Here is a 19,519-nt window from a genome sequence, read left to right as displayed (position 1 = left end):
AGACAAACTGACTCAAAGGTGTCTTGACTGCAGCAGTTTTCAGAGACTTTACTATGCTGCTGTGCATCACGAATGTTCAAGAGGGGCCATGAACACTGCCCGAGGGTCCTTGACTTTTGTTTGCATAGGGCTGGGTACCGGACCAGCTTTGGAAAGTCATGGGGACCTGACTCCCAGGAGGCCTAGAGATAATGAAACAGATGGAAACAAATAACGCTGAATTCTCTCCTCCTGAGAGGACACTGAGGATGGATACAATGTAATAATGACACCTAATTTTAACTGAGGTGAATTTTGAATAGAATGTAAGCATTTTGATCATTATTGTCAAGTGAGCTCAAATTCTCAAATCCTCAGTTCAGTTCAGTTGCTTAGCTGTGTCCAACTCTTTGCCACCCCATGGACTGCAGCACACCAGGCCTCCCTGTTCATCACCAACTCCCAGAGTTTACTCAAACTCATGTCCATTGAGTAGGTGATGCCATCCAACCATCTCATCCTCTGCCGTCCCCTTCTCCTCCCGCCTTCAATCTTTCCCAGCATCAGGGTCTTTTCAAATGAGTCAGTTCTCGAATCCTCAAGCCCAGGTTTTTCAGCGAGAAAAGTAGTCCTAAGCCAGCATTTCCATCTAGGGCCCTATGAGTTACCCTGCTGGGAAATAAGATCAGTTCATCAACTCAACAAAACATTTTTTTTTTTTGATTAGCACACAAGCAAGGAATCTCAGTGTAATTACCAGATTGCATTTGGGAAGGCATTTTGGCGACTTCTGGTCTGCCAAGATTTGTATATGTCCTACCTAATGGGATTTGCTGGTTTTAATTCCACCAGTCTGAGCAGGCTGGAGAAGAATCAATGCAAACGACACCTTCTAATGGGGAAACCAGAAATGGCCTGTTTGAGCACAGAGGCTCTCCCAGGAGAGGCTCGAAGAGTGTATGAGAGTCCCCCATTGAGGCCACACAAAGCTAAGCCTGGCATTTAAGGATGTCAGGCTCCACCCAACAGCCAGCCCTTGCAGGCAGGAGGATGCTGGGGACGGCCATCAAGGCAAGAAGCAAACCACAAGCACAAAGATGCCAAAGACAATACTGAACTCCAGGAGGCATGCGGTGCTGCTGGGGAGGCAGGGGAGATGCAAGGAAGAGGGGGAAGAGAAGAAACAGTTGCTGTCTGTGCTATATGGACACTGTGCCCAAGCCACGAGGCTGTCACTTGAGAAATCCGTCGTCACCTGGTCACTGTATCCCTACAACCAGACTGAGGTTCCACCTTCCCAGGGGCACGCGGGCGTCACACTGAACACACACACACACACAGCAAACACACAACCTACTCTTTAAATACTTCATTTTTTCTTTCAAACCTGCAACGTTAGAGGTTGGAGTCATTAGACTGCAATAACATACAAAACTAAGTTCTGATTTAGGAATACGAACATTTCCCTTTATCAATTTAATCAAGCAAATGTAACGGTTTCCAAGGTTTCCAGATGGGAGCTCCCTAATGGTCCAGTGGATGGAACTCTGCCCTTCCACTGCAGAGGGCACGGATTCGATTCCTGGTTGGGGAACTAAGATCCTGCATACCATGTGACAACCAAAAAAAAAAAGGTTCCAAGGGGGGAAAAACATGAATATATATGTAATAAATTTATAATATTTATATATTTAAAATATTATATATGTATGATTATGTATAATATTGTTGTAATATTGTACAATATTATATATGTATAATGTATGATATTAATAATATGTACTAAATGACATATTAAAAATAGAATATATGCTTTCATTTTCAGTATACTGATGCATAGAGCCATGGGTTTAATTATCTCTACAGATATTGAAACATCTAATTCTAAGGTTCCCAAAGCCTCAGAGTTTTTGTCTTGCACATTTTAAGGGCACTCAAACTGTGTGTGCCCTAATACATGGACCAAAACATCCTTGGAATCTACAGGCTTATCCTATCAGTGTAGGAGACAGAAATTCCAAATGCAAACCCGCTACACAAAGTGTTTTTGGTCTAACCCTCATCTAATTACTGGGCACAGCAAAAGAATTCCATTTGAGGCATTCCAGCCTCCTTTGGGGATAGGATTAAATCGGTTAGGGTGTGGGGATAGAAGGGAGGCTGACAGAGAAGGTGGGTGGGCCAACTAACCCCTAAACCCCATTGAATCCATTTTCATCTCAAATTTCACTGAGGAGTTCAGCTACAGGTAAGAAATGCCAGGTGCTTTAGAAATGAGACAGAAGGATTATAAGGGAGATTGGAGTCTTCTGAACAGTGGTGCCACTGTGCTCCAAGTGGCGTGGACAGTCTCTGCCCGGCGTGCCAGTTTGGAGCCTCCGTGGTGCCGCGTCATTTCAGCCCTCCTGTGTGGCCACAGCTGGGACCACGAATGGACTAGAATAAGCTGGGAAGGGACCGTCGTAAGCGCACTTCAGGGACCTACCTCCGTTGGCCAGAAGGTTCTCCTGGACCTTTCCCTTGGCGTCTTCCATCACTTCCACCACGCTCTGGGCCATTCTCCTTATGAGACTTTTGGGAAGGAATACAAAGCCAGTTAAGAGCGGAAAACTACCCGCAGAATGCTCTCCCCGCTGCTGGGGCCACCCTTTGGGGAACAACTTGGCAATATGTACGAAGAGACATAAAACGCGAACTGGTAATTGAACCAGTATTTCCACTTCTGAGAAACCATCTTAAGGAAATAGGACAAACAGAAAAAGCTTTCTGAATAAAAAGATGCTCTTTGCAGCAATGTTGCTGACAGCAAGGAACTGGAAACCACTGGATGGTCTGACAATAGACGATTGTTTAAGTAAATGATAGTGTACCCAGCCGAGGGATTATTAGCAGCCACTGAAAATAAGGTTTACAAAGAATTTCTAGGACTGTGGAACAAGACATGTATTATAATGTTACATGAAAAAACCCCGCAAACTTATACAGACAGTGTGGCTGCAGCTATGTGAAAATGCCCTTCCTACTTTACATATTTTCTATTATAATCCAGTATTGCTTTTATAAGGCTTCCCTGGTGGCTCAGTAGTAAAGAAACTGCCGGCCAATGCAGGTAGGTTTGATCCTTGGGTCAGGAAGATCCCCTTGAGAAGAAAACGGCGACCCACTCCAGTATTCTTGCCTGGAAAAATCCGTGGACAGAGGAGCATCGTGGGCTGTAATCCATAGGGTCAGAAAAGAGTCAAACACGACTTAGTGACTAAACAACCACAAATTGCTTTTATAATTAGAAAAGTAAAGCTCTTTAAGTCTTCAGAAAACATACTGAAGGCTCCAGAAAGTTTAAGAAAGGATAAGGAAGTAGGAGATTCAGCGGCATTCACATTTTCTGTGGCTCTGCCACCTATATGATTTTTGGCCAAAGGTATTTAATCTCTGTGATCCATAGCTGCCCTCTTTGTAAAATGGGATGATATCCATTTGGAGGAATTGTTGTAAATATTAATAGAATAAGTGGCAAAGAGTGTTCGCTCCTGGAAGCCCATCAGTTAGAATTGCAGGAGGAAGAAGGCCAATTGCATCAAAGTCTCCGACGACCCCCATCTTTGCCTTGGGCCCTCTCTCCTGGTTCTCCTGGCTCCCAGGAGGGAGCGGCTGCCGGCAGGGAGGAGGAAGAGGTCCCTGAATTCCGAGTGGAGGATGACTCCCCAGCTGTGGCAGGCACTGGCCATGTGGCCACTCAGAGGATGGCCCAGGGGCCTAGGGTCCAAGACACAAAACTGAGGCAGAGGACACCGAAAGGCCCCAGGTTAAAGGAAGAGAGAGAGAGGAGGGAGGGGAAAAAAAGAACAGAGTAGTGGGGAAAGCAACTTGCTTTGGTATCTAACCATTATCTGTTTGGGGCCAAAAAACTGATGAATACAAGGATAAAGTAATCAACCAAAAATGAACCACCGCACTCTCCCTCCCAAAACCATGTTTCACACACTTCGCAGGTCAACATTTTCCTTTTGTTGACCACGTGCCAATTTCTATATCACTGTTATTGAATCATCACAAGAATTCTCGAAGATGGGGAGACTGAGGCCCAGAGTAGTATTAATAATTAATAATTTCCCTCCCAACTATACAGTCTGTCTGTGGGCCCCACAGCTCCGGGCCACCTGGGTTTAAAATCTCCACAGATGTTGGCATTTCTTAGGATAGTAGTTCCGCCTCTTCCTAAAGATAGCTGGGGCAAGGGACGGAGCTAATCTCATCCTGTTTCCTCGGCAACACGACGATGACACCCCGCCTCTCACAGAGTTTGGAGCAGTGTATTAAAGAACCAGGCCACCACCGGGCGTGTGTGATAAATACCTTTAGGTGTGCAGCCTGACGGAGACATGCAGGCTCCCTGCCCTCTGGCTCCCCTGGTGATTCAATAGGAGCTGGGGGGACGTGAATCCGGTTCCCTCCCAGTTCCGTAACCCAATTCCTCTGGCCTCCTACGGCCTATAGGTGTGACAACATCCACCCTTCTACCTGGGTTTCTGAACCATTCCGTGTGCTTCTCCAACAGTCCTCACGCACTCACATGCCCCTTCCTGAAGAGTCTTTCCTCAAATTATCCTAATTGGAGTGTGTTTTCTGTTTTTTTAATGTATTTCTTTCTGGTTGCAGTGGCTCTTGGTGGCTGCGTGCGGGCTTTCTCCAGTTGCGGGGAGAGGGGCCGGCTCCTCGTGGCAGGGTGCAGGCTTCTCATTGCGGTCACTTCTCTTATCGTGGAGCCCGGGCTCTAGGCACACAGGTTCAGAAGTCCTGGTGCACAGGCTCAGTTGCTCTGCGGCACGTGGACTCTTCCCAGACCAGGGATCGAACCTGTGTCCTTTGTATAAGCAGGTGGATTCTTATCCACCGTACCACCAGGGAAGTACCTCTTCTGTTATTTGTTAGAACCCTGATTCTATCAATTCATTTGTTCATTCACTCATTCATTTAGCAAATTCCAGACATTAACCAGCTATGCGCCAAGCACGCACTAGAGTGCTATGAGTGCAGATGCTGTGAACAATACAGCCCCTGCTCTCAGAGAACTGCTTTCTGATGCTGTCAAGGGTTCCTATTTATCGTTATTATAGTGACAAGGCAGGTTGCTGTCTTTTATTATCATATCCTCGGTCATACTTTGAGTATTGTCCTTACATGAGGGTTCTAACTCCAGCCCCAAGGGCAACATTTTGGTGCATAATAGCTGTTCAGGAAATGTTTGTTGAATGAATAAATGAATGTCAGAGCACCTAAATAACACACAGGGCTCCTTCTCAGTAGACCTAAAAGGAGAACCCACTTGCCATTCTGTTAATGACTATTTGCTGTTTCCAGTTCTAGCCTCTATGAAGTTTTTAACCATAACAAGTATGGTGGCACACCTGCCCCCAGGCATGTACACCACCACGGAACATCTCAAAATAGCATGGTCCAACGAAGCTTAACTGCTGGAAAAATTGCTTGTTGCACCTAACAAAAACGTCCCTGACTTAGCTGTGATCATTAACCACAGGCATCAGTGAACTACAGTATTGCTAAATCAGAACACTTTTCTCACGGAAAGGAATATGAGAGTCTAGATGTTGTTTTAAAAAATTTTTTTCATTATACAGTTTATTGTAAAAACTTAACATGCCATATTAGAGCTTCCTCATTCCTTTCATTAACTGTATAGCATTTAATTGCAAACATGAGTCATAACTAATTTGCTCTATTGAACATTTGGGTTGCTTATGCTTTGATGGATTTTGCAACAAAACACATACCTTGCCCATTTGTACAGGCACATAAGCAGAGACATCTCTGCTCACAAAGGTCTGTATAGACAAAGCTGTGGTTTTTCCAGTAGTCATGTATGGATGTGAGAGCTGGACCATAAAGAAGGCTGAGCACCAACATATTGATGCTTTTGCACTGTGGTGCTGGAGAAGACTCTTGAGAGTCCCTTGGACATCAAAGAGATCAAACCAGTCAATCCTAAAGGAAATCAGTTCTGAAGATTCATTGCAAGGACTGCTGTGGAAGCTAAAGCTCCAGTCCTTTGGCTACCTGATGTGAAGAGTCGACTCACTGGAAAAGACCCTGATGCTGGGAAAGATGGAGGGCAGGAGGAGAAGGGGACAACAGAGAATGAGATAGTTGGATGGCCTCATCTACACAATGGACATGAGTTTGGGCACATTCCAGGAGATAGTGATGGACAGGGAAGCCCCCTGGAAGTCCATGGGGTTGCAAAGAGTCAGATGTGACTTAGCAACTGAACATATGTATAATAAACAACAAAAGAATAACTACTGGGATAAAGGGGGTGAGCAGTTAACAATGTTAACAGATGAGGCCAAATTATCCTTCAAGTATACAGAGCCAATGTACTGTCGAGCGCCTACCTCTGAAACCCTTGCCAACATGACAGATTATGTACCTTTTTAATCCCTGCCAATCAGACAGCTGAAAAATTCCATGTCACTGTTGCTCTGACTTGCATCTGTTTGATCATCGGTGAGGCTGGACAGCTTTTGATAGGTTTATTGACTCTACAAATGACTATTTTCTTCTGTTAATAGAGTGTTCACATCTTTTGCTGGTTTTTCTATGGCTTCTACATTAAAAAAAATTATTTATAAGGGCTCTTAGGTGTTTCAGGGACTCAATTCTTGAGACACTGTTTTGAGCTAGGTAACATCCCCATTTTAAAGATGAAAAAATTAATACTTAGAGAGCTGAAAGGCACCTTATATGAGCTGTAAGTGTCAGAGCAGAAATTGATCCTAAATCTACATGACTCTAAAGCCATGCTCTTCAATGGTAGTCTGGCTAAACTAAACTAAAGCTAAACTCTGGCTCCTTCCTCTAAAATACAGGGCAAAAACTTATTCTAACCCATAAGGGAAGATGTATGCTGCTGCTGCTGCTGCTAAGTCGCTTCAGTCATGTCCGACACTGCGCAACCCCATAGACGGCAGCCCACCAGGCTCCCCCATCCCTGGGACTCTCCTGCAAAAAGTGCATAATCTGTATTTCATCATGAGGAAACATCAGACGAGTTTAAATTAAGAAGCATTTTACAAAATAACTGACTTGTACTTGTCAAAGCAACTCACATAAAAGTCAGAGTCTGAATAACCATTCCAGTTTAAACAAGGCAAACAAGACATGACAATTAATTGTGAAAAACAGGGAGACAACTTAATGTTTACCATTATCTAAGAAAAATATGAGATTTTGTTATTAAGGACACTATTGGCTAATTGGTGATATCCAACTAAATCAGTAAATTACAATAATATTGTATTCCTGATTTTGATCATTGTATTAAGGGACAATATTAGTGGCAGTCCTTGTTTTTGGAAAATATACATTAAAGTATTTAGAAGTAAAGGGACATTGTGTCTGCCAGGAGACTTCAGAAAAAGCAAGTGAGAGAAGATATAGTAAATGTGGAAAAGAGAAATTCTTTGAATAGTCTTGCAGTTTTTCTGGAACTTGGAAATTAGCTCAGAATAAAACATTAAACAATATTTAAGCATGTACAGTACCTAATTCCACTTTTAAAAATTATATGTCAGTATATGCCTAAATGAGAATCCTGACACGATTCTGGTAATACGAAACTGTTAATACTGGTTCCCTTCAAGACGGTAAAGTGTCCTGCCTACAATGTGGGAGACCCAGGTTTGATCTCTAGGTGGGGAAAATCCTCTGGAGAAGGAAATGGCAACCCACTCCAGTACTCTTGCCTGGAAATTCCCATGGACAGAACAGCCTGGCAGGCTATAGTCCATGGGGTTGCAAACAGTCGGATATGACTGAGCAACTAAACTTTCTTTCTTTCTTTTCTTTTTCAGGTGTATAAGAACAGGGACTTTCCCTTTAAATGTATTTCTGTAATGTCATGCTTGAAGTGATTAAGATGCATATTACTTTTGTAAGTAGAAAACAAAAGAAAAATAAATAAAAATAAATAAACATAGCAGCATTATTTACAATTGCCAAAAAAAAAATCCAAGTGCTCATCTATGGATGCATAGATAAATAAAATGTAGTATTACTCATATAATGAAATATTGCTGTTGTGGTTTAGTCACTCAGTCATGTCCGACTCTTTGCAACCCCATGGACTGTAGCCCACCAGGCTCCTCTGTCCATGGGATTTCCCAGGCAAGGATACTGGAGTGGGTAATCATTTCCTAATCCAGGGGATCTTCCCCACCCAGGGATAGACCCTGCATCTCCTGCATAGCAGGTGAGTTTTTTACTGCTGAGCCACCAGGGAAGCCTAATAGTGGAATATTATGCAGGCTTTAAAATGAAGGAAAGCCTGCCACATGGTACAGCAAGGCTGAACTTTGAAGTCATTATGCTAAGTGAAATAAAAAGATAAACACTGTATGATTCCATTTATATGAAGTACCCAGCATCAAATTCATAGAAGCAGTAAGTAAAATGATGGTTTCCAGGAGCTTGGAGGAGGAGGGAATAAGGAGTTAGTATATAATGGATTAGCAGAGTTTCAGTTTTGCAAGACTTCTGAAGTGGCGATGATGGTTGTACAACAACGTGAATGTACCTAATGCCACTGAACTATTTAAAAAATGATTAATATGGCTGTAAATAGGAGAGAATTCTAGGCATACAGAGGTGTGGCAAGCACCAGGAAACTGTCTCCCCACCTAGACAACAAGGACACTAGCCGAGTCTGTCCGATGTAGCCATTTCGGAACTCTGGAATCTACTGAAGGCCAGCAACTTCCGGGGGGGACGCTTGAACCATAAAACTGCAGTTAATCTTGGTCACTTCCAGCTCTTAGCACAGTGGCAGCAAGTCCTCGGAATCCCCAGCCACAGGCAGGCAGCTGTGTGTTCCTGGAGCAATTTGCACACAGTTTGGGGGAGCCAGGGTGGGCAAAGGACACTGTCCTCCAAATAGTGAAGAATCTGTGCTCTGACTGCGGCTTCTGATCCCAGAGGTGCAGAGAAAGAGATGGGCATCCCTATCGTAATCTCCCCACGTTGTGTTGTTGCAAGCCCCTCTCCTTCCAGGTGTGAGGCAGAGCAGGGAGGGAACAGAGAAGGGAGGGGGTCTTCAGGAGCTGAGCAGGCAGAATCCGGGCACCTGCAACAGCAGGGATAAGAGTCGGGAGAGACAGAGTTGTCTGTGGCCAGGTGTGTGACGGACACGTCCTGTCCTCCCTTTCTGCAAACACTCTGGGGCACCCCTAACACTGCTGATTTCTGGGCTCCAAGGACACCCAGAGTTCCTGCTGCCCCTTCAGGTGGGTGGTGGCTCAAGAGCTGGGAGCACCACCAGGCAGGTGTTCTGAGATTTCTGTGTCCACCAACTAGCCCTCCTGCAACCTGGAACTCATCTGACTGACTGGCATGCAGGGTCCCAGGGCTCTTCCAGGCATGGGGCTGTGAGTGGGAGAAGGATGCCCCACTAGACAGAAGTGGAGGAGGCTGCTGATCCCCATGCACCCAAGCCTACCCGCCCCCACTCCGGGGCTCAAGCCCAGATGAGATGCTTCCTAAATTGTGTCTCCAGTACAGACCATGCACAACAGAGCATCCCTGCGGGCCACACTTCCATCCAGGTGCTCGGCTGGGCCATCTGTACCTACCTGCCTCACCTCTGCTCTGAAGGAGGGACTGGGTCTCCTATACCTGGTTCCCTTGAAGGGAGAGCGTGGCTATCAGGTTCCGAGGTAAGGAGCACAGGTCTGCAGGACGTGAAAGAGAGGGTATCCACCCGACTCCAGGGTTTTCTGGATAATTTGGGCAGTGCAGGCTAGGGTTGGTCTAAGTTTTCAGAAATGACACCATGCCCGGAAGGAGAGGGCCAATGAGGTGACAGGGAGGGCTGAGGCCATTTCCATAGCTTCTGACACAGAGGAAAACAGTGGCTCCATCTAGCGAGCTGTCCTGGGTCCTCATGTAACAGGAGGGAAGGGGACAGGGCACAACTTTCTGAAAGAATGACCTAGCCCAAGGACACAATATAAACCGATTAGAACCAAATGGGTCCAAGATGGCAGACACGTCGATTTTAATTAGACCTTGATCCTCAATCAAGGTTTTTCCAGTAATCACATACGGATGTGAGAGTTGGACTATAAAGAAAGCTAGCACCAAAGAATTGATGCTTCTGAACTGTGGTGTTGGAGAAGACACTTGAGAGTACCTTGGACTGCAAGGAGATCCAGCCAGTCCATCCTAAAGGAAACCAGTCCTGAATATTCATTGGAAGGACAGATGCTGAAGCTGAAACTCCAATACTTTGGCCACCTGATGCGAAGAACTGACTCATTTGAAAAGACCCTGATGCTGGGAAAGATTGAAGGCAGGAGGAGAAGGGGACGACAGAGGATGAGATTGTCAGATGGCATGACCAACTCGATGGACATGAGTTTGAGCAAGCTCCGGGGGTTGGTGATGGGTAGGGAAGCCTGACAGGCTGCAGTCCATGGGGTCGCAGAGAGATGGACGTGACTGAGTGACTGAACTGACTCGCCCTCTGCGATGGCCCACACTGTGTCTGTGGAATGTGCTTCTCTCCAAATCTGAATTAAATCCACTTCATACCTATCACTTTATCTCTCACTGAATTCTTTCTGCAATGAGACATCAAGGATCTGAGCTTGATTAGGTCCTGAAACCAGGTACCGTGGGTTTTGGCTGGGTTTGAGTCCCAGCCACATGGGTTGAAGTCCCAAACTAAAGCCCACTCAGAGGACACATGGCAGATTCACCTGGCTCCACAAGACAAAGGAGGGAAAGCCCCCAGGAGCTGAGCCAACAGGCTCAGGGAGGCTAAAAACTGCCCCGCCCCTGCCTGCTTCCAGCCTCCCCACCCTGGTCCCTTCACTGGTGGCCGTACCAACCCTGCACCCTGCCTCTAAAGCAAGTCTCCCTCCTCCACACCAGCTGCTGTCAGCACACCAGGGGCCGTCGGGACCCTCCGTGGAAGACCCATACCCCAAAACTCCCCACACACAGAGCTACTGCCTGCAGCCAGATTGAGGCCCTGGGGAGAGAGGCCTAGAAGCTCCCACTCAAGCGGCCCGCTGCTGACTCAGGGGCACCCCCCCCCCCCCCCCCGCCCCGGGCACCTCACCCCCGCCCCTCCTTTGTCTCTCCACTTCCTCCACAGTCAAGGGACATACCCTGCAGCAAAGTCATCAGGAAAATGTGAGCAGAGCAATTCAGTGACTTTGTTTTTAGAAACAAAAGATCCCCAGTGAGGCCTCTGGGAGGTCCCTGCTCTGGGGACTCTGGCCCCATTTATGGCTTACTGTGGATCCTGTCCTTGCTTCAAAGAAACTCTGAGTTTCAATAATGGATGGATATTCCCATCTTTAGAGCAATTCCATTCAGCAGAGTCACCCATCTCCTCCCCCATCACTCAAACCAGAATCAGCCCTAGCTTTGGGCACCTTGATTCTCCCACATCACAGCATAGACATTCTTTGTGTGTGTGTGTGTGTGTGTGTGTGTGTGTGTGTGTGTGTTAGTCACTCAGCTGTGTCGGACTCTGCGACCCCATGGACTGTAGCCCACCAGGCTCCTCTGTCCATGGAATTCTCCAGGCAGGAATACTGGAATGGGTAGCCATTCTCTTCTCCAGAAGCTCTCCCTGACCCAGGGGTCGAACCCAGGTCTCCTGCATTACAGGCAGATTCTTTACCATCTGAGCCATCAAGAAATTATTGGTCCTCTTCAAAAAGCCAACATACCCTCGGAGAAAATTTGCCCTCTAGTGGAACATGGAGGGGGAAGGCTCCTTGTTCTGAATTGGTGCTAAAATGCTCTGAGGTCTTATAGGAGTAACTGGGCAGTTCTGCTAATACTTAGTTGAAACTTAGCTGATGATGTCTACGTTCTGGAGAGTTTGCTACAAGTCAACCCACCAACGGCTTCCCTAGTGGCTCAGTGCTAAAGACTCTGCCAGCCAACGCAAGAGACTGTTAGGTAGTTAGAATAGGAAACAGGAGTCCAGAATGGCTGTGGCTAAAAGACAAGGAAGTAAAAAGCCTGGAAAATAGAACAAAGGAAGGTCCGAAGACAGGAGTGAGGACCTCAGGTAGAACAGACAGCACTCCTGGTTAGCCCAATTTATATAGGGCAGGCCCAGGGGGGAGGAAAAAACATACAAAAAGAGGAGCCAAAGGGCTGGGGGCCCCCCTCCTGGCGGACCCCTCTCTTCTCTCTGAGCGTCTTTGGGTCGGCATGCCCTCATGCCTCAAGGATGGATTTTCCTGCTATTTTCTAAATAAAATTGAGCTGTAACACAGACCTGTAACACCGATCTGTCTAAGAGCTATAACAAAGTCTTTCGGAGACCCGAGAGCTATAACACGGTCTGTCTGAGGGCTACGACACGCTGTGAGCTCTAACACTCATGGCTTCAAATTTTTGCTAAGACAAGACAGAACCGAGGAGAATACACTCGCCTGACATCCATAGGCAGAGGGGCCTGACGATGTCTAAGTTCTGGAGAGTTTGCTACAAGTCAACCCACTAAGGGCTTCCCTAGTGGCTCAGTGCTAAACAGTCTGCCAGCCAACTCAAGAGATGAGGGAGACTCGAGTTCGGTCTCTGGTCTGGGAAGATCCCACATGTTGTGGAGCAACTAAGCCAGAGCGCCACAGCTACTGAACCTGTGTCCTAGAGCCCGGGAGTCACAACTACTGAGCCCAAGCACTCCAGAGCTTGTGCTGGATCCACAAGAGAAGCCACTTCCATGAGAAGCCCGCACTGCAACAAACAGCCCCCACTCGCAGCAACTAGAGGAAAGCCCATGCAGCAACGAAGACCCAGCACAGGCCAAAACAGATACATTAAACTATTTTCAAAAGTCACCCATCGAGCAGCCCAGTCACTGTACCCAACCGCAGGGATCCCAGGACTCACAAGTGAAGAGTGTCACCAGAGCAGTGCAACCCACAGCCCTCTCAGAAGACGCCAGGGCGACAGCCAGAACTGGCAGATCACAAATGGGAGGATAGAAGGCTCAGAACCGCCTGCAAGTGTGCTTACTCAAGCTGGTGATCCAATAGATCCATATTCAAACAATCCCACATCATTTGCATTTTGCCAGGGAAATGAACACTGTTTTCTAAAGGCACTCAATTGACAAGGGTCTGATGAAACGACCTGTTCTTGTGACCTCTCTGGAAACAATTTAGCAATATATACAAACAACTTTAAATACGTCTCCATCCCCTGAATCAGTAATTCCACTTTCAGAAGTGCAACTTTAGGAGGTACCCAAAAATGAAGACAGAGATTTATGCCAAGATGCTAATTAAGGTGGTAATTATAGTAGAATCATCTGTGCTTGATTTCCATAAAAAATAAAATGAAACAAGCCCTCCTCCCCCATTAACATTAGTGTCATGGAAGTATGATCATAACATAGTCTGCCCACCCAGAATCACTGCATGGAGTCACAGCTGGAAGGGCCTTTAGGGGCCATGGTGAGGGGGACTTGACTAAGATCGAACAGCTCCTTGGGAACTGACCAGGACAGGACAGCCTGATCCTCCCTGGGAGGGGACTGCGATGGGTACTGGGCTTCCTTTGAGACAACATTCTGGAATGTGATGGTGGCAGTGGCTGGACTGGGCTTCTCAGGTGACTCAGTGGGTGAAGAATGCACCTGCAGTCCAGGAGACACCTGGCTCAATCCCTGGGTCAGGAAGGTCCCCTGGAGGAGGGCATGGCAACTCTGGGATGCTCGTCTGGAGAATTCCCATGGACAGAGGAGCCTGGTGGGCTACAGTCCATGGGGTCGCTGAGTAGGACCTGACAGGAGACTGAACATGTGTGCAATGGCTGGACTTCCTTGTAAACACACTAGAGACGAATGAATTTTATACCTTAAGGGAGTGAATGTAACAGTGTGTGAATTATACCGCAATTTTTTTTAAAAAAGTCTTAGCCTTCTTCTTGGCTTCCAGGGTAGAGACCCAGCCTGGAGAATGTCAAGGACTGGGTTGGCCCCTTACGCTGGATATCGTCACCTTCCCCAGAGTTCCTTGGCTCCACCCTCTTCTCTCCCATCACCACTATATTTTAGCTACCAGAAATCAGCCCAGGCCCGGCCCTGGGTCACTGTCCTAGGCAGGTCATGCCGTCTTTGTTCAGATTTCCTCCAGCACCCCACTCTGGGCTTTCCTCGCCTCTCCCAACCCAGCTTCCAGCTGTCCATCCCTCCCACGGCAGCCAGGGGGATCTCCAAAAATACACATCTTTGCATGCCATTGTATTGCTTAAACTCTACCAGTGGTTTCCCAAGAAGTTCAAATATTGACATTCAAACTCCTTAGCAGAGTTTACAAGAATACCCCACCCGGTCTGGCCTCCTTTTTCTCCATCCTCCTCCTCTCCCTTGCCCTTCCTGGGCCAGCCTTCTGGAGCCACTTGGATGCTACTCACTCTTTCTAACAGCCCAAGTGCCCCCTCCTCAAGGCAAGGCACCCCTAACAAGTACAATCAGCACTGGCGAACACCCCCACCCAAAACTGGTTGCTTTCTGCACTCAGCAAAAAAACATACTGCGTCCACTATGCACCAGGCTCTGTTATGGGAAACAGTAGTGAACAAACAGACCACAGCTGCTGCCCTCATGGAGCTGACACCAGGAACCCCCCTCCTCCATATAAATGATCGCAATGCAAAAGTGCTCTGGTCGCCACTATGCAAAGAGACCTCTGAAAGTGTATTACTCCCGCTATCGCCAGCTGCTGCAAAATACAGGGGCTCCAAGCAAACACACAGATGACCAGCAGATCCTGGCTGCCCGGCTGGACAAGTGCCCGAGGATATGAAGCAGGACATCAGTCCAGCGCTCCTCAGAGTCAGAGGGCTCCCTGTCTTTCTGGCTTCACTCATGTCCCACCTAGGATCCAGATGGCCTCTTTACTCCTTCACCTCATCTCCCAGAATGTGACCTTTGCAAAGAATGAGCATTTCTGTAAAAAAAAAAAATCAGTATTCTTGAGAATTCCCTGGTGGTCCAGTGATGAGGACTCCCTGCATACTTCCACATAAGGGGGAAAGGGTTTGATCCCTGGTTGGGGAACTAAGATTCTGCAAGCTGTAGCATGGTAAAAAAAAATTAAATAAAAATCAGTATTCCTTATTTCTACAAAATAGTATTCAATGCAGCTGTTATTTCAAGCTTAGTCCAAGCAAGGGGGCCACACCCTGGGACTCCATGAACTGATCTGATCTGGCCCTCCATGATCTGATCTGGCCCTCCTCCAAGCCATACCCATCCCCCAGGGTCAGGACGCGACGCAAAGGTTTAAGGGTCACAGTTTGGGTACCAGGATCCTAGCTGCCTCAAGGGGTAAGTATTTACTCAAAAGAAATGAAAATTTGTCAGTACAAAAATAGTACATAATACATGGGTATTCACAACTTAGTCCAAAACTGGAAATCTTCCAATGGGTAAATAAATAAACTATGGTTTACCTATGAAATGGAATACTACTCAGCAGTAAAAAAAAAAAAAAAGGAAACATTAATATACATACCGCAGCATAGAAAAATCTCAAATAATGAGGCAGAGTGGAAAAACCAAAAAAAGAATACTCACCATATTATTCCACGAGTTCTAAAATATGTGTGCACTCTTACAGTGATAGAAAGCAGATTAGTGTTGAAGGAGGTGATGTAAAGGGTAACAGATATGTTCATTACCTTGACTGTGGTGATGGCTTCACTGGTGTATAAATGTCAAAACTCATCATTCAAACTGTACAGCTTAAAACCTGCCATTTACTCTACATCATTTATGTCTAAATAAAGCCACTTAAAAAAAAAAAGCCCACACTACACTGAGGCAGCATTTCTTACCTACCAGGTTCATAAAGATCCCCAAAATTTGACAGCACACTTGATTAGAAAGATTGTAGGAAAATGAGGGACTCTTAATTCCACTGCTAATGGAAAGTCAAAATGGTCAGAGAAATCTGATAACATCCATTAAAATTACGGAGCCACCTGACCCAGGACCCAGCAATTTACTTCTGAGAATTCATCCTGGAGATACACATGCAAAATTGTATGTGCAAAGGAATGATGTAGGAGCAAGATTATACCCTGCAGTGCTGTTGGTAACAGGCCCCCTTCTCCATAAAAGTGAATAAGCCAAGGGTCCACCTCTAGGGCTGACTAATAAACCTCCCCCACGTGGAATGCATGGTAGTTTAAAACCAAGAAGGTTCTCTATACACTGATGGAGAAATCTCTCCCAGGATATATTGTTAAGTGAAAAAGAACCAAGATGCTAAACACGTGGATTATGACTTTGTATTTGAAAGTGTGTTACTTTCAAAATACAATACTGTCACTCAGTCTTGTCTGACTCTGTGCGACTCCATGGACCCCACAGGCCCATCAGGCTCCTCTGTCCATGGCATTTTCTAGGCAAGAATACTGGAGTGGGTTGCCATTTCCTTCTCCATTGTATTTGAAAAGGGAAAAAATAAAAATATATGCTGGAATTTGCCTCTACTTGCATAAAGAAGCATCAGAAATGTATCCAAGCAATTCATACACGTGGCTTCCTAAGCAGAGGCTGGGGAGGGGTTGGATGGGCAGGGTGTAAGGGAGACTTCTCATGTAAAACCTTTTATATTGTTTTGCCTTTGATACATGTGAATGTATTACCTGTTCAGAAAACAAAAACAACTTCGTTCTAAAGGTTGTTTTAAATATAAATATCTATATTTATATTAAAAGATATTTTATCTTTTAAATATAAATTCAGAATCCCCGGCCTTAATACTTCCTAGAAGTACGTTAGGATCCAATGGGCTAATAGCCATATAAATGCTATTGATAACACAGGTCCTCAAAGTCAGAAGCCCACCTGACTCACGATTACACTGAGTACCTCCTTAAAATGCAGATTCCTAGGTCCTACCCCAAACGAACCTAATCAGCATCCCTGGAGGTGGTGCCCCAGGACCCATAAATTTTTTAGGTTCCCCAGCAGATAGAACTGGTGCTAGAAGAGATGGCCCACTACTGTGAGATGGATGTGTACCCAGTAAATATTGATTCAGCACCAGCTCTGTGCTAGGCTCTGCTCTAGGAGATGCACACAGAAGTACCACCCCTGTTTCCTTAGGGCAGATATTCCATTAGACACACAAACAAGGAGAGTATTAAATAGTGGGGCTTTCCAGGTGGCGCTTGTGGCAAAGAACCTGTTTACCAATGCAGGAAGTTCGTTCCCCAGATCAGGAAGATCCCCTGGAGAAGGAAACAGCAACCTGCTCCAGTATTCTTGCCTGCAGAATCCCACAGACAGAGGAGCCTAGTGGGCTGCAGTCCATGGGATCGCACAGACTCAGGCATGATGGAAGCGACAGCATCCATGCACACATGGAAGACAGATAATTAAAATAAAGGACCTAGAGGGACTCGGCCTCTGGAGGAGGTAACATTCTAACTGAGATGGGATGAGGACAGGGTTCCCCCACTCCCCCATCTTCAATGTGGAGTGGCAGGTGGGGGCCTTGTAGGCTGGGGAACAGGCTGTGCAAGACCAGATGGAGCTAGCATCATGGGAGGTGATTGGGCCAGTGAACCTTGAAGGGGACACCTAGGATCTGATAGTTAGGGGTCTGGCAGCCAGAGTCAAATGTATGTTTTCTACTGTGGCCACTGGAAAACCATAAGGGGTCTTCCAGCAAAAAAAAAAAGTCACATATTGTTTTTTTAAAACCATAACTGGGGCTGCTGTGTGGGCCGTGATGAAAAGCGAGCAGGACACACATCAAGGGGTTGTTGCAAGAACACAGAAGGCGCTGAAGGTGAACTGGAGGAAGGCAGAGGAGTGGATGGATACAGGACAGGTTTGGGAGGCGTAGGCCATGAAGCTCAGTCCTCACTGAGGTCTCAAGGGGATGGTCAGAAAGGAGATGCCCAGACTGTTTGCTTGAACACAGGTGCCTGGACCCCAGGAGCCTTTGACTGAGGTGGGAGAGACCACAAAAGAGGAGAAAGGATATATATAAGCTGTCTGTCGAGAATGACATGAAGCCAGTGCCCAAAAAAGAACCATTTAAAGCTGCCCCTGAAGCCCCTGAAAACAAGCCTCATGAAGAGTGTGATGTGGACAGGGCTGCTGAGGTCTGGAGAACAGTTGCCTCGTGGCTCCCAGGAGCTGGCCTGGGTCTAAAATGAAAGGGTCTGATCCTAAATTTCCCCTCCAGAGAGTCAACCTGTGAGTTTCACAGTGTTGCCTGAGGCTGGCGCTCACCTCCTACACAGAAATCAACAACCCTCCTTCCCTGCAGGTGACTTCTGGTTTGGTGAGAGCTGCTGGGAGCTGGCTGGGGGACTGTCAAAGCAGCGACTGTTCCAGCAGGGCCAGAAGGAGGAGACAGAGCCAGGGCAGGAAGGCAAGAAGTTAACCTCCATCTGCCTGGAAGAGAGAGAAGAAGACTGACCAGGTGAAGGCCTGATGCTCATCAGCTAAGTGGCTTAACTCTGAGAACATCAGGGTTCTCAACCAGAACATGGTGAGGATCTATGAGGAAACACACAAATGGTGGTGGTGGTTTAGTTGCTAAGTCATGTCCGACTCTCATGACCCGATGGACTGTTGCACACCAGGCTCCTCTGTCCAAGGGATTCTCCAGGCAGGAACACTGAAGGGGGTTGTCATTTCCTTCTCCAAGGCATCTCCTCAACCCAGCGAGGGAACCTGCATCTCCTGCATTGGCAGGCAGATCCTTTACCACCGAGCCACAAGGGAAATGGAAGGCACCTAACACAGTGCCTGGCACATGGCAAACAATAGGCAACCAAAGCGTTCAGTTCAGCTCAGTCGCTCAGTCGAGTCCGACTCTTTGCGACCCCATGAACCGCAGCACGCCAGGCCTCCCTGATCATCACCAACTCCCGGAGTCCACCCAAACCCATGTCCATTGAGCTGGTGATGCCATCCAGCCATCCCATCCTCTGTCATCCCCTTCTCCTCCTGCCCTCAATCTTTCCCAGCATCAGGTCTTTTCTAATGAGTCAGCTCTTCACATCAGGTGGCCAAAGTACTGGAGTTTCAGCTTTAGCATCAGTTCTTCCAATGTACACCCAGGACTGATCTCCTTTAAAATGGACTGGTTGGATCTTCTTGCAGTACAAGGGACTCTCAAGAGTCTTCTTCAAAACCACAGTTCAAAAGCATCAATTCTTTGGCACTCAGCTTTCTTTATAGTACAACTCTCTCATCATACATGACCACTGGAAAAACCATAGCCCTGACTAGACAGACTTTTGTTGGCAAAGTAATGTCTCTGCCATATGCTGTCTAGGTTGGTCACAACTGTCCTTCCAGGGAGTAAGCGTCTTTTAATTTCATGGCTGCAATCACCATCTGCAGTGATTTTGGAGTCCAAAAAAATAAAGTCAGCCATTGTTTCCACTGTTTCCCCATCTATTTCTCATGAAGTGATGGGACCAGATGCCATGATCTTAGTTTTCTGAATGTTGAACTTTA

The 19,519-nt window shown here is 46.6% G+C and overlaps 1 protein-coding gene across 10 annotated transcripts in view; it reads right to left on the bottom strand.

Annotated features, from left to right (window-relative positions):
- The window catches only part of ATP6V1C2 (ATPase H+ transporting V1 subunit C2), a 58,088-nt gene that overhangs the window by 25,556 nt on the left and 13,013 nt on the right, over positions 1–19,519 (bottom strand). For all 10 annotated transcript variants that reach the window (XM_069582602.1, XM_069582607.1, XM_069582598.1 and 7 more), the window contains exon 4: positions 2,465–2,550. In XM_069582602.1, the coding sequence (XP_069438703.1) occupies positions 2,465–2,550 (86 nt within the window). The remainder of the gene's footprint in view (positions 1–2,464; positions 2,551–19,519) is intronic.

The sequence above is a fragment of the Ovis canadensis genome, chromosome 3, assembly GCF_042477335.2.
Source record: "Ovis canadensis isolate MfBH-ARS-UI-01 breed Bighorn chromosome 3, ARS-UI_OviCan_v2, whole genome shotgun sequence".
NCBI lineage: Eukaryota > Metazoa > Chordata > Mammalia > Artiodactyla > Bovidae > Ovis > Ovis canadensis.
Note: the sequence above shows the minus strand (reverse complement) of the source record. Positions and strands in the feature narration are given on the sequence as shown.